Source organism: Podarcis bocagei (genome assembly GCF_964188305.1).
Source record: "Podarcis bocagei genome assembly, chromosome: 6".
Classification (NCBI taxonomy): domain Eukaryota; kingdom Metazoa; phylum Chordata; class Lepidosauria; order Squamata; family Lacertidae; genus Podarcis; species Podarcis bocagei.
Window position 1 is genome coordinate 78,750,120 of NC_138130.1, and position 15,391 is coordinate 78,765,510.

The window sequence follows — 15,391 nt, forward strand, 5'->3', positions numbered from 1 at the left end:
CGTCTCCCATCAGTCTCAACCAGCCTTTGAGTCCAGTAAAATCTGGAGGTCACCACACTGGTCACTCCTCTAGGAGACTTCCTTGTATTGCTACATGGGGTTCAAAGCAGCCTGCAAATTATCCCCGCCTCTTGAATTACTGAACAATTAACAGGGCATCCAATCATATTTTATTTTGGGACACAGACTACGTTGGTTGTACTGACAGTTCTGCAGTGTGGGCCATAGATTGTTCATTGGTAACACTGGTAATCTTCTCCCCTTTTTAAGCCAAAATGGGGGTGTGAGCTTTAAAGATGCAATATTTAAAGACTTTTGCCTTGAGCTGGGACAACGTAATGCTGAGAAAAGCTGTGGAAACATACTGCGAACTTGCGGTTCATGACTAAGTTGTGTGGTGAGGACCACACTGTGGTTAGTTCTCTTATTATGTGATGTTTCAGCTTCAGGGAAGGCAGGAGAAGGATGCGCTTACTCTGCTGATGACTCAACTGAATGGAGCTTTTCCAAGCTCTGCATCGCTGGCAGGATGATTTCTTATTACATGCAGATGCTCTGGTCCTGGTCTTTCTCACACCTCCCCGAAAGTGGAATTTGTTCCTTGGGTGAAGGAACTGGCACTTGGGCACACCTGGGAGTTAGGTGTTAAGCCAAATCTGAGTTGGGAGTAAACATGATGATAAGCAGAGGAGAGGGAAGGTAGACTTGCACTTCCTGTTTCACACGCTTGCCTACCTAATTCAAAATACATTGTGCATTTCCCTGCAGCAGGAATATGTCCTTACTTTACTAGGAAAGAGATACAAGATAAAGAAATTTGTTCAGGCTCCCACTCTTCCACTGCCCCTTTTTAGTTGTGTCTGAAATAATTCTCAGTTTGTACCTAACTTATTTATTACATTGGAAAAAACCTGCCGTTCTAGGTGCTCAAAGCAGCATGTATCTTGTCATCATTTTCTCCTGGTAAGTTAGGTCCATGATTGCCCAGTGAGCTTCATGGCTGTATAGAGACTTGAACCTGGGGCTCCACAACTCTAGTCCAACACATAAAGGTAAAGGTAAAGGTACCCCTGCCCGTATGGGTCAGTCGTGTCCGACTCTAGGGTTGTGCGCCCATCTCACTTAAGAGGCCGGGGGCCAGCGCTGTCCGGAGACACTTCCGGGTCACGTGGCCAGCGTGACAAAGCTGCTCTGGCGAGCCAGCACCAGCGCAGCACACGGAAACGCCGTTTACCTTCCCGCCGGAGCAGTACCTATTTATCTACTTGCACTTAGGGGTGCTTTCGAACTGCTTGGTGGGCAGGAGCTGGGACCGAACGACAGGAACTCACCCCGCCGCGGGGATTCGAACCGCCGACCATACGATCGGCAAGCCCTAGGCGCTGAGGTTTTACCCACAGCGCCACCCGCGTCCCAGTCCAACACATAGTCATGACTTATGCCCCACTGGCTGCCAGGACTTTGCTGTGCTCCTTGCAGAAGTCTTCACTTTCATTTTGGAGAGATATAAAAATGCCATTGTCCCCAGAGATTCAGTGTCTCCCAATTTGAGCCTTTTATTCCAGTGCCTTAACTATTAACTACATGCTGCTTTTATGTCCAAATATACAGTGGTGCCCCGCAAGACAAATGCCTCGCAAGACGGAAAACCCGCTAGACGAAGGGGTTTTCCGTTTTTCGATGCGCTTCGCAAGACGAATTTCCCTATGGGCTTGCTTCGCGAGTCTTGCGATTTTTTTCGCTCCCCCCCCTTTTTCTAAGCCGCTAAGCCGCTAATAGCCTTTTAGCCGCTAAGCCTTTAATAGCCGCTAAACCGCTAATAGTGCTAATCCGCTAAGCTGCTAATAGGGTTGCTTCGCAAGATGAAAAAACCGCTAGACGAAGAGACTCGCGGAACGGATTAATTTCGTCTTGCGAGGCACCACTGTAATGCATGACTGAAACAAGTTTGCTAAGGCTCAGGAAGGACAATTTACTAACAAAATAAAGTACAGTTTCCTTCTTGTTTGCTAGTCGAGAGGGGGCTGGGATGTTTCTTTCCTTATCTGTATCTCGAAGGTAGCCCAGCCTCTTTCCTTTTGTTCCTAAAATTAATGATTCCTTGCTATCTCTTGGAAAGCCCCCTTTGCTAAATCAGTTCAGGCAGACCATCTCCTCCTCAAAGACATCTTGGCCCTTGGCTGGAAGGGAGCTAGACACTGCTATCAGTCCTTCATTTGCACCTTGATTGCTATCTGGGGTTAGTATCCAGTCACTGGCGAGCTCCATGAGAAGTGGATGTGTGATAGAAGAGATGAAAGGAGGAGGTTGTGCTTAGGTTTATTGCTCCGGCCTGATCAAATCATGCTTTGGAGGAAGAGGAATGTGGCATCTGAATATAGTCTGATTCAGGCACAACTCTAAAGTATGGTTCAATGTTGCATGCATGCAACCTGGGCTTCTGGCCTCTCCTCCTAGCTTCTGGAGTGGTTGCAGTGATCAGAAGCTTTGCTTCCATTTCAGTCATTGACAGCTTATTGCTGCCTGTAAACCTGAAGCTGTGCTTAATATTATGTACAGTGGTGCCTCGCAAGACGAAATTAATCCGTTCTGCGAGTTTCTTCGTCTTGCGGATTTTTTCGTCTTGCGAAGCACGGATGCACCCTGGTACTGTATTATAATGGGATAGCGGGCAAAGCACAAAGCGGGTCGCTCCCCAGCAGGAGGAGTTTCCCCAGCCTGGAGGATCTGTTGCCGGGAAGAGGCAAAGACACCCCCTCCCACCTCCCCACGAAAACAGCCCCCCTTCCTCTGTCGCCAAGCCTTGCCGCGTCTTCGCTCCGCCAAACCGCGTCCCACATCAAAGCCCCAGCCCGCTCCTCTCCCTCTCTCTCCATGAGGTGCCAAAGGAAGTTCGAGCCCAGGAACCGAGGGCGGACGCACGAAGCGCCCGGCGCGGACTCTCCCTTGCTCCCCCCGTTACCTTGCGCCACGCCGCCGGGCTCCCCACAGTCTCGGCAGCTGCTCCCGGCTTCTTCCCACCCCCGCAAAGGCGCCTTCGCGGCGGCCCAAGCGCAGTGGATGCCTCCTCCTCCTTTGTCCCGCCTCCTCCTGCCTTCGCACAGTTAGGGCAAAATGGAGCAGCCACGTGGGGAGGGGGAGAGAGAGAGAGGCAGAGGCGGCGGCGGCGCAGAGACCCAGCCAGATCCACTGGATCCCAGCCCACCTGCCTCCTCTGTGCCCTCTCCAGAAGAGGATCCCTCTGGAAAAGGTAGGTCGCTCCCTCGCTCGCTCCCTGCCAGCCCAGTTCCCGCTTCAAAAGGAAACAAACTCGCAAGACGTTTCGTCTTGCGAAGCAAGCCCATAGGGAAATTCGTCTTACGAAGCACCTCAAAAACCGCAAAACCCTTTCGTCTTGCGAGTTTTTCGTCTTCCGAGGCATTCGTCTTGCGGGGCACCACTGTATTTGCTATTATACCTTGGTTTACGAACTTAATCCGTTCCGGAAGTCCGTTGTTAAACCAAAATGTTCTTAAACCAGATATGCTTTCCCATAGCAGCGGGGGACTCAATTTACAAATGGAACACACTCGACAGGAAGTGAAACATGTTCTGCTTCCAAGGCAAAGTTCACAAACCAAAACACCTACTTCTGGGTTTGCAGTGTTCTTAATCTAAGTTGTTCATAAACTAAGCTGTTCTTAAACCAAGGTACCACTGTACAATGTCTCAAAATGGCTATGGTGTAGGGCAGAGGTTGTCAACCTGGTGCCCTTCAGATGTTACGGACTACAATTCACAGCCAGCATGGGCAATAATAGTCGGGGATTACAGCAGTTGTAGTTCACAAGCTTTGGGGAGTGCTATGTTGTTGGCTAACTCTGGTTTAGGGAAACAAGCCAACTTCATAAACCATGGCTTGAGGATAGCCTCTTTTAATAAAGCACCCTAAAGACTAGCAACATTTTGTCTGGGTTCAGGCATAATTATAAACAGCTGTTAGTTAAAAACAGAGGTGAAGGTTTCCTATCTCCTCCTCATTGCCCACTAAACTCTGGCAGCACCAATCACCTGTTTTTCCACCTCTCTTGATGGGGAGCTTTAATTCAGCCTCCGCACCCAAGCAGATTGCCAACGCAGGTGGATGTGACAGCACAGGCACCTGTCCAGCAGGGAGGGGAAGTTTGTTGTGTATACCAATCCTGATTTGGAAACATCTTTCCATGTCACTCTGTGTCATTTATTCTGATGGCCCTTACATAAGGATAACCCGGTTCTCCATTCAGGAAACAGGAAGCCCCAATACTGAGATATAGGAGTAACATTGCACATTATTCATATTTGCAACTGTGTACTTATATTAGTACATGGTTCCAGGGTTTTTGAATCCCAGTTAAATAATGCAGAGGGTTAAACTGAACCGATGCCCTGCAAGAAGATGTTGCTTATATTAATTACAAGAATGACAAGAAGATGAAATAGAATTAATTGTTTTAGTGTAAGCTGGGAGCTTCTTTTTTCTCCTTTTTAGATACCATCCAGCTACATGCTAATAAGCAATAATGTGCTGGGATAAATAGTTATACTGAGCAACAGAAATAGCATTTGTGTTTCAGACCTTTCACTTGGTTTGTGCATTGATTAGGGTTAGAGTTAAGTAAAAAAACAACAGCAGCAACTATAGAGTGAGGACTGCAATGAAAAGGAAAGAGAGTAGACAAGTGTCTTAACTATTTAGGACAGCCTTTCTCAAACTTGGGTCTCCAAATGTTGTTGGACTACAACTCCCATCATCCCTAGCTACCAGGACCAGTGGTCAGGGTTGATGGGAGTTGTACTCCAATAAACAGCTGGGGACCCAGGTTTGAGAAAGGCTGACTTAGAACATATCACAGGCCAGATGTTCAAGAAAAGGAGGCAGGAAGGTGTTAATAGGTGTTCTAGTCCAAAACATTGGCGGTCATCTGGTTGGTGAAAATTTTATTGAAGGGTTATGGGTTTGTTCTCTCATGCCAAAAACTCATTGTCCTGTCATTTTGATATGAAAACGATTGTTAATGTTAATGTAGGCAAATGCAAGATTCCGTATGGTATTTTGCATTGAGCTATCAAGGTGGTTCTTTGCATTCCTGTTATTTTTAGCTTTCCCTCCAGCTCATTCTGAGTATGTATTCTATACTACTTTGATGGAGGAGACCCACGGACAACTACACTGTATTTATAAACAGATGCATTATTTAGGTGTCACAGGAGACTTTGAGCCCCATCTCTCATTGGTTCACACGTCACAGTAAGCCATAGTTTCAAACTGTGGTTTACTGTGAAGAAGTAAAAATGTGCCTGCAGTTGCACGCTGCTCAGTTCTGGTGGGTAGGCTTGAGTTTGTTTGGAATTATAGTATACCATTACATTGAAAATGGCATGTTGAAATGCTCAGGACTTGCACAAAATCACATCCTAGCACTTTTAAAAAACCAAAACTTATCTGTGGATTGTTCCAAATACATTTGTGCTGCTAGGCTTGACAGAGAAACCTTAGCAATTTTTCTCATGAAATTTACTAACGTAACTTTATTGCCTGTCATATATTCCCCCCTCTTCTTTTAAATATTCAGTTGTCAAGACATCACCAATATTCATTCTTTAATGCCTCTTTGTACAGGAACTTTGTTTGAATCCGCTCTGTAGCTGCTTTTGAAATTTGTCCATTTGCAATTTTGACCACTTGCACTTATTGCAAAGAACATTAGTAGCCCAGAACTAAACATCTGAGCAGGCAAAACCTTATATTGGGAAAAGGGAAGGAAATATCAGTTGCGTACAGCTTCTTTTCAGATGCGAAGATCTGCAACACTTTTCTTTAGCTATAAATTATGCACAGGACATTATTTTCTTGCTGGATTTCATAGTGTATGTCGTCTCCCAGCTGAAAGCCTCATGGTCCTTAACTGGAAACGACATGCCATGCATCATTTTAAGCTGCACAGGTGGGCCTTGCCAGTGAACATGAGAGCTACCTGAAACATACATGGCCTCTCCCTCAAAAATGCTGCCATTTCAATGGCACAGTGACCCTGTTGCTGCCCGGTGGACAGATATTGCTTACAAAAACATGTGGAGTGATGCCTTTCACCGTGATCATCCCCATCTTGTGTGATATTAAGGTGCCACATTACGGCTGGTCTGATGCAATGCAGTACTGGCTAGAAATAAATAATTCCTATTTCTCTGTGTCATATATTGTGGGCAAAGGCAGCATTTTTCAGTAGTTCCATTTGCATTGGAAAATTTCTCTCTGTGGTGTGGAAGACCCAATAGCTGCCAAGGTCCAGAAAGGCACGGAGTAGTTCCATGTTACTGTGGCCTCACATTGCATATATACACCAACTTTACTTAATGATATGCGGCACAATCATTTTCAACTTAAAAACCCCCCACAAAACTTGCTTGGTCTAGTCTTCCCTGCAGCTGCTTCTAGCTTCTATTGAAGTCACTTGCGTTTCTACATATAAGGCTGGAAGATTGCACCTAAGGCCTTAGCCAACTTCATAGACTTAACAGGATTTTTGAGATTTGGACATCACTTAGGATTCTTTCTGCTCCTCTGTTATTAGATTCAGTGGACTGGTTGTGCGGAAGGCCATGGAGGCCAACAGAAGGTGGCGCCAGAGTCAATTGCAGGCAAAGCCAACTAATTCTTGTTTTGTCCCCCTTCCTGCTGAGTTCTACAAGAGCTGCAATGAGATTAAGGAGGAGGGAGCAGATAGACAGGGTTAGTCCTTGGACTGGCTCTAAGTAAAAAAGAAGCAGGCTGGGGGTTAGCTGAGGGAAGAATGAGGTTAGTGGGGGAGTGCTTCATGTGCTCTAATGGAGTAGCCTCTGCAGTTTAGAAACCTTGCTCCAGGAACTGTCTTCAGAACTTCTGTTGCTGGGCTCTAGGTGACTTCAGGTGTAATCTGTCCAGCTCATCCTCTTCCCTTTGACCTTCTGGCACCTGCCTACTCAGCACTCTTATCTTCCTGTCCCTTCACTTTCTGTAGAGCTTACAGTGTGGGTAGACTCCAACTCCCTACATCCCCAGCCAGTGGGACCAGTGGTCAGGGATGATGGGACATGGAGTCCCAACACTGAGAGTCACAGTCTCCCTGTTCCTGGCTTAAATTGCCTCTTTCTCACGCTGTGCAGCCTGAAACAACCATTTCTCCTATTATTTTACAAATTTATAAATAGATGTATGTAAGGAGAGCTGTTTCAAGAGGTAGAAGTTGCCAGAAAGACTGCCAGCTTTGCTTGGCCCAAAGGAGAATCTCCGCATGCTCTGGACTGTGTCAAATCACTTGTTTTCTAGCAGTTCAAGCAGACAGGAATTGTTGTTGGGAGAAAAACAGTGTGACAATCACAGACTGTAAGAAGGATGCCAACTAAAACATGCTCAAATAGCTATTAACAAAAATATTTGTGGGCACCACAATGCTATGTTCTGAAAATACCTCTGCAAATGTAAAAACCAAAATATTATAGGAATACTGTTTTGTGCGAGTAAACACTCACTTGCCTTGGTATGGCTTGATCTTTTGCAGTTACTATTGATGGATCACTAAGATGATTATGAGCTAACCCAAGAATGAGGAACTGAGGGCACACCAATGTTTTTAGATGAAGGTGTGGGGCTTGTTCTCTGCCTGAGAATGCTTGTGCCAGGAGATCTAAAAGATTAGTCAGAATTTGGCAAGAGGGAGAAAAAGTAGGTGTAAGTTTTTGGTGCTGTCTCATAGAAGCAGTCTTGCGGGGCTGTAGGGGTGCTTTCTGTTTGGGTTTAGAGACTGTTTGGGGATAGGCACTACTGTCCAGTTTGTCTGCTTGCAATTATAATTGCAAACTCTTTGTGTTGTGAAACCAGTGGTTTACCTGTGGAGTTTTGTTGTGCCCCTGAGAAATGTGGGTGCACAATGTCAGCATTAACAACAAAGAAAATGTGTGATGGAACCATGCAGGGTGGATAGGGAGTCATTAGGTATTATCCTGGGTAGCAAAGTGTACAATGATGATGAATGCATTGCCAATTCTCGCCCCCCCCCCGTTCTCCCTTCCCATCCCTTTTCCTTTTGTGTCGTGTATTTCAGGTTGTAAGCCTGAGAACAGGAGGTGACTTATTACTGATATGCGTAAGCTCCTCCAGGAGCTGTTTAGTTGTTGTTTTTTGGCTGAAAAGTGGAGTGAAAATGCTTTAAATAAATACACAAGTGTATAAGTGGTGTACTTGTTGGAGTGTGTGTGTGTATGTGTGGAGATTCTGAAACTTTGATTTTTATTTTTTTTAAAGACACAGGGTGTTCTCTTCTTTATGAGTGAGCTAATGGGTGTTTTACAGGGCTAGTAATGTTTTATTTTTTTCCATTCTATCTGTATGGCTGTACAACAAGTGAGACTTTTAATACCAAGATAGAAAAAGGCTGCTGGATGATGTCACTGGTCTCAATGTCACCGAAAGTGCCAAATCAATCCACAGACTCGAGAGAGGCCTGTCTAGACAGATATATATGGGTAGATAATAAGAAAAAAGCCCACTGTTTCAGTTCTACTGCTAGAATATAATGGACTGCAATTTTGTTCAGCTCAAGAACTACAAAGATACTAGTCCCAGCCCATTATTCTATAGTGTTGTGAGTTTGGTGAGGGGTAGTCAGTGTGTTGCCTGAGTCCCTTCTAACTCGTGAGTCCTGGATCCAGCATGGTTCAAAATCGAATGGAGGATTCCATGCTTCTGTGTGTGAGTTAATAGTCCTAAGGACCATCTTGTTGTTTAGTCGTTTAGTCGTGTCCAACTCTTCGTGACCCCATGGACCAGAACACGCCAGGCACTCCTGTCTTCCACTGCCTCCCGCAGTTTGGTCAGACTCATGCTGGTAGCTTTGAGAACACTGTCCAACCTTCTCGTCCTCTGTCGTCCCCTTCTCCTTGTGCCCTCCATCTTTCCCAGCATCAGGGTCTTTTCCAGGGAGTCTTCTCTTCTCATGAGGTGGCCAAAGTATTGGAGCCTCAGCTTCACAATCTGTCCTTCCAGTGAGCACTCAGGGCTGATTTCCTTCAGAATGGATAGGTTTGATCTTCTTGCAGTCCATGGGACTCTCAAGAGTCTCCTCCAGCACCATAATTCAAAAGCATCAATTCTTCGGCGATCAGCCTTCTTTATGGTCCAGCTCTCACTTCCAGGACCATCTTAGTATGACAAAATAAGTAGCACTGTGCCAGAGGGCAAATAGCAAATAGGTGGGCCCCTCCCTCACCTGACTGGTAGTGAGAAAAACAAAAGCCAGTGTGTGTGTGAGGTGGGCAAGAAGCAGGCAGCAACCAGAGAGGCAGACCCATGCTTAATTTCTCCTTTATTCCAAGGCTGTGAATACAGTGGAAGCTCTAGTGACGAACTTAATTTGTTCCGGAGGTCCGTTCTTAACCTAAAAATGTTCTTAACTAGAGGCGTGCTTTTGCTAATGGGGCCTCTTGCTGCCACTGCGCTGCCGGCACACGATTTCCATTCTCATCCTGGGGCAAAGTTCTCAACTCGAGGTAACTCTTCCGAGTTAGTGGAGTTTGTAACCTGAAGTGTTTGTAACCTGAGGCCTTTGTAACTCGAGGTACCACTGTATGGGAGAAGCAAGAACTTTTGGGGTGTAAATGCTGTGAGCCCCTCTATCGTAGGCTCAGGTTGTACATATGTGTAAATAAACCATATAGACACCACAGTCTGCACTGTCTCTCATTCCAAGGAAACTGAACCCTGGATAAGCTCCTGGAGCCTGTAACAATACTAGTCTATTCAATGCCTTTTTGGTGCAGCATTTATGTCACTGGACAGATGCACCGCACTGGAATCCAACATAGCTTTTTCAGTGTGTATGGCCTGCTTCCTGAAAGTTGTGAAAGGTTGTCCCAATGCACCAAGGCAGTCCAGAGGAAAAACGTTTGAGAACCACTGCTTTCAAGGATATGACTTCACAACTATGGACCTCAAGATTTGTTTTGCATTGTACAACTCGTATGCGCCTTACGTGTTCCTGCAGATTGTAGGGTCGTGTCACCTCTGTTAAGTTCAAAGGAACAGCAAGGCAAAACTGTTTGTTCTTCCAGGGACTTACATCATCTGTGTGAGAAAATAATCTCTGAAAGCACGTCAGTATCGAGTACTGCTCGAACTATCTAATATCTTGTTGCTGTCATTTATTTCCCACTGGTGCTATTATGCAGATGGTGTATCTTGCTCCTTCGTGCTGACTCACTGTGGCACACTGTATCCTAGAATATGATAACGGCCACTTGGCTAAGTCCCCCCCCCCCCAAGGTGTGGAGGATCAGTGTTGGTGACTGCCTTTGGTGGCCTTCAGTGTAATTCCAGCCCTGAAATTATGCATTATGCTTGATGAGTATATGTCTTTGCATCACCCAAGCAGAAAGGAGGGCTATGCCTTTTAAAACGGAGCAGCAAATCCAGAGGAATGCTTAGGCTAGGCTGCTGAGCAACGTTTTGTATTATGCGCTTTAAAAAACCTGATGCTAGAACAGTGATCTTATATGAGGAATCTCATTTTATCCTTGCAGTAACCCTGTGAGGTAAAGATAGGCCCTGAGAGACTTCCTGAACCTTTCTAGGGAATGTCATAGCCAAGAAGAGATTTATACATGGGAGTCTCATATCAAAACAACAATAAACTACACTGACTCTCTCACTGCCAGTGGCATGGCTTTGAAAAATGTCTATTGATATCACTACTGTCATTTCTGAGAGACTCTTAATTCTGTTCATGCTTAGATGGGCCTGGGATTTTAAAAGTGACCACTGCCGGTTTTTTGTTTTAGGTAATTAGTAAAAATCACTCCCTTTCATTTGCATCAACCAGCAAGCCTGCCTATTTTTAAAATATAATTATTTTTGTATAAATGCCTATGTCCTGGTCTTATCTCCCACCAGCAGTAACAGCATTGCGGAGTCATGCTGATGTCACAGGTAACTTATTTAATCTGACCGAAAGAGATAACAATGTTTATTTAAAGCCTTGTTTAAAATGGGAAGCAGAGGTGGGGGAACCACAAGCACTCCGAAATGTTAGTTTTAAGATCTGGTGATTGCCTGGCTATAAAGTTACATTAACTTAATCAGGAAACAGATAAGAATTCTAACAGTAAAATGGCAGGCATGTGTTTTGGTTGGACTTGGGCTTCACTGAGGTGAGTGGAACACTCCCAGGTACCTGTGTCTAGTATGGCAGCCTAAGTCTCCCCAGTCCCTCAAGTTCATACAGATAGACAGACAGATTTGTTACTCTCCTTTTTGCACCATTGGTTTGCTCTTTAGCTCTGCACAGCACCTCCTTCTTCCATCACAACATTTTTGGAGTGTGAGTGAAATAAAGAAGTGAGGCTGACGGGTGGACTTCCTAGCACCAAATTGTCCTGTCTGAACTGTTAAGATGTGTGACTTAAATATCCACCAAAGAACTGCCTCCTCCCAAACCCATCTTTCCCACTCCTGAAGGCAGGTGTGAAGAACCTGTGGCCCTCCAGATGTTCCCCTAGCTGGCATAGCCTATGTTCTGCCTCCTGGTCAGAACTGTTTTGAAAGAAAGGAATCAAGACAAGCTTTTAATTTGCTTGGTTAGGTTCTTAATAGCCTGAAGCTCAACTTGGTTTTTAATTGGTTCCAGTTGGCCTTTTGCTGCTGCGTAATTTGTTTTTTATGAAACATTGTTTTGCTTTCAAACGATATAATCTTCCCTGAGCACTGTAATTTTTTCTTAAATCTTTTTCAACTGCAGAATGGAAGGATATGCGTTTTCTCGAACAGATAAATAAATAATTGTGTGTGAAGGAATATTTCAGTGGAATGAAGACATGTTCGTGTTCCTACAGTGAGAGGAGTAGATTTATACAAGCAAACACAGAAATGCAGACAGATCGCAGCTCCAGGAATTTGGAGTCTTGCTTTCAGAGATGGCACAATAATCTGTGTGCTTGTCACACTAAGCTTTGACGGCTGCAATGCGTTATATGCATCTTAAAGCCCGTTCAAAAGCTTCAGCTGGTTTGAGATGCAGCCCACCAAGTCCTGATGGGGCAGTTAGGTGGTTGCATCTTGTGACACCATTGTTGTACCAGCCACATTGGTTCCCACTCTGCTTTCATTCCCAATTTCATGGAATCATAGAGTTGGAAGGGACCACAAGGGCCATCCAGTTCAGCCCCCATGGGGCTGAGACTCACAACCCTGAAATTAAGAGTCTCATGCTCTACCGATTTGAAGTGGTGGCTCGTAACATTTTAAAGCCTTTAAACCGCTTGGGTCCAAGTTACTCAAAGAACCTACTGCACCTGTACCCCTCTTGCCTGCATATTAAAATCAACAGTGGAATACCTTCTCATTTGTCCACCTGTGAGATCAGTGAAACTGGTGGGCATGAGGAAGAAGCTTTCTCCATAGTGGCCATGGGGCTTTGAAGTCACTGCCAGCTGACCTTTGTAACGCTTTTGGGCTTTAGGTCTTTGGAAATGTCTTTGGCCCACTTATTTAAACTGTTATATCGATGACTGGTGCCATTGGGGCAGGACTTTGGATCTGCAGTCCAGGGCCTGCTCAGCAGAATGAGCAGAAGGCCCCCTAAATGCATCAAGGCTGCCCTACCACATTTTGAATTACCATCTAAAGAGGGAGGCCACAATAATGCCATTTAGTCCAGAGTCTAAAATTATCTAAGTGTCTGCATGCTCCCTGTCAAGGGCATGTCACCAGTGTACGTCTACTATTCATACGGAGCGGCACAGAATTTTTATTCTTCTTCTCGATCAAGTTGTCATGTCATCATCAGAGTCTTTTTTCTCCCAGCCCGCAGGCATCTTCTTGCCCATTGTAAATTGGCAAGGCTGATAAAAGTACTAGTGCCTCCATGGGCTCTTCCTCCAAAGGCCAGCTACTAAGAATGGCTCGCACTGAAATAAGAACAGCGCCAAGAACACAAAGTGAAATTTTAAGAATGAAGTGCTCCTTCAGCTTTAGCAGTTCCTAAGAGAAATAGTATAGATTCCCTCTAGCTCTTTTTTAACTGTTGTGCCGACAAGTCATCAGAAATATGTGCTAGTTATCACACAGTTGGGGGAGGGACTCCACCCCCCTTCTTGTCTGAGACCGAAAGCCCCACCTTTTGTCAGGGCAGTGACTGCGATCATGTGTTTTTGTTCCTTGATGGCGCCTCTCAGCCAATCTCCTGAGGAAGCTGGCTTGACTTATCTCTTAGGCCTTGCTAAATCCATTGGTCAAACCAACAACCTGGCACCCAGGAATTTTAGGGGATCCTTGCCTCCTGCCAACCCATAACAATATTATAACTGCTGGGTGAGGTCCAGCAGGACCCAGATTAACACTAATATAACCTTGGAATTATCATTCCACCATAATAAGAACAGTGCCAATTTTTTACACATTTGTTCTCTGTTGCATGTATTGCATCGTAATACTCGGGAGTAGATCTGGAGAGGAGAGGGAGAAGTTCCATTGCAGAAATGGAAGTCCTTGTGCAAATAAAATGGATTGGTTGGATTCAGTCCAGTGGGCTTTTAGATATCTAAAGATGTGGTACTACTAGGTTAGCAACTTCACAGGCAGAACTATAGTGTTTCAAGATCCTTTCTTGGCTCTCCCTGCTTTTGTTTTTATGAGAAAAGACATTAACTATACCCAGTTTATAGTAATTTACATAGTGAGTAAAGTTTATTTTAAAGTGGCTGCAATCCTGTGCCTGTTGAATTTTGCTGGTGCTGAAGTGTCTGGTTGTGATATATAGAAAGATGCTGTCTTTATTTATTTTACTCTGGTGAACAAAAAGCAGAAAAACAAACAGACAAAATTGGTTCTGTTTCAAGGTGAGTTTTTAAAAAGAGAGATGAAAAAGGATCTGTATTATGTCTGACAGAACACTGTTCTTTTATTGCAGAATTGTCCAATACTGGAAGACACATGCGATGAAATATCTCTAACACCACCTAGGATATGTGTGGACGAGCCTGATTTTGAAAGCAGCTTTTTCCCCAGTGCCGAAATTTGGGCCTCATTTTTTATTTTTTTAAAAAAAGAAAGCTACATATCTGGGGTCTCGCTTTGCAATCATACGTATTATCTCCGATTCATATGCACTCCAGCACCTCGATCAGTTCTTTGTTCTCCTTCACCAGCCCGGCTGTAAAGAGACTGCTGGGCTGGAAGCAAGGAGATGAAGAGGAGAAGTGGGCGGAAAAGGCTGTTGACTCCTTGGTGAAGAAGCTAAAGAAGAAGAAGGGAGCCATGGAGGAACTGGAGAGGGCACTCAGCTGCCCCGGGCAGCCCAGCAAGTGTGTGACAATCCCGCGGTCTTTGGATGGGCGGTTGCAAGTGTCTCATCGCAAAGGGCTGCCCCATGTCATCTACTGCAGAGTGTGGCGCTGGCCTGACCTGCAGTCTCACCATGAACTGAAAGCGCTGGAATGTTGCGAGTTCCCGTTTGGCTCAAAGCAGAAAGAAGTGTGCATTAATCCTTACCATTATCGACGTGTGGAGACCCCAGGTAAGCAAATCATCCCAATAAATTTTAAAAGTACGTATGTTTTATTGGGTTTCAACAGTAATACCATAAACATAAAAACAAAAACAACACATGGAGTACCTATTATTGGGTTGTCTGTTACAAAAAGTAACAGTAAGGTACATACATGATAAAGTTTATTGATTAATCTCCAGAGAGATACATGAGTTGTAACAACTGGGCTGACTTATGGATGTGACCAGTGAACAAAGACCGCTTGCCTAAAAATTTGTCTCTCTTCGCCTGTCCATTAACAACTCTCCTGCGTTGGGTCAAGCATTCCGAAATTGCTTTTCCCCATACACGTGCATACTGCAAAGGCAAAGTAACATTTCCCCCTGTTTCCCATTTGGCAGCTATCACCATCGTGGCAGCAGCTAAGAGAAAAGAGATTAGGGTTGGAGATGGAAACGTAGGGTTAAAGTTGCTCTCAGATGACAAAAGTGCTAATTTGGGATCCAAGATCAAATTATGATTATCAGAGAGATTTCAGAGAAAACATTTTGGATAGTAGATCCCAGAGCATTGCACCCTCTCCAATCTAAAAATAAATTTTGATGCAAAGGCTACCACTGCATTGGGTTTCATATTTTGTAAGAAATTTCATTATGAATAGGAGGAAAATATAGACTTCTTGATGAAGAAATAAAACTGAATGAGTTTTCTACGTGAGAAATCTACGTTGCTGTTTTTAACCAGGAACCAAGTTCTGCTGCTTCAGGATAGAAACAGCCTTGTTAAATCTTGTGATGAATCTGACTAAACATGGGTTGGAGGTAATCTTAAAGGCTACTTTGTGACAGTGGTAG

At 44.7% G+C, this 15,391-nt stretch overlaps 1 protein-coding gene across 3 annotated transcripts in view; it reads left to right on the forward strand.

The window, feature by feature from the left end:
* Positions 1-15,391, forward strand: part of SMAD9 (SMAD family member 9) — a 32,633-nt gene that overhangs the window by 2,738 nt on the left and 14,504 nt on the right. For all 3 annotated transcript variants that reach the window (XM_081197972.1, XM_081197971.1, XM_081197973.1), the window contains exon 2: positions 13,959-14,564. In XM_081197972.1, the coding sequence (XP_081054098.1) occupies positions 14,153-14,564 (412 nt within the window). In that variant the 5' untranslated portion in view covers positions 13,959-14,152. The remainder of the gene's footprint in view (positions 1-13,958; positions 14,565-15,391) is intronic.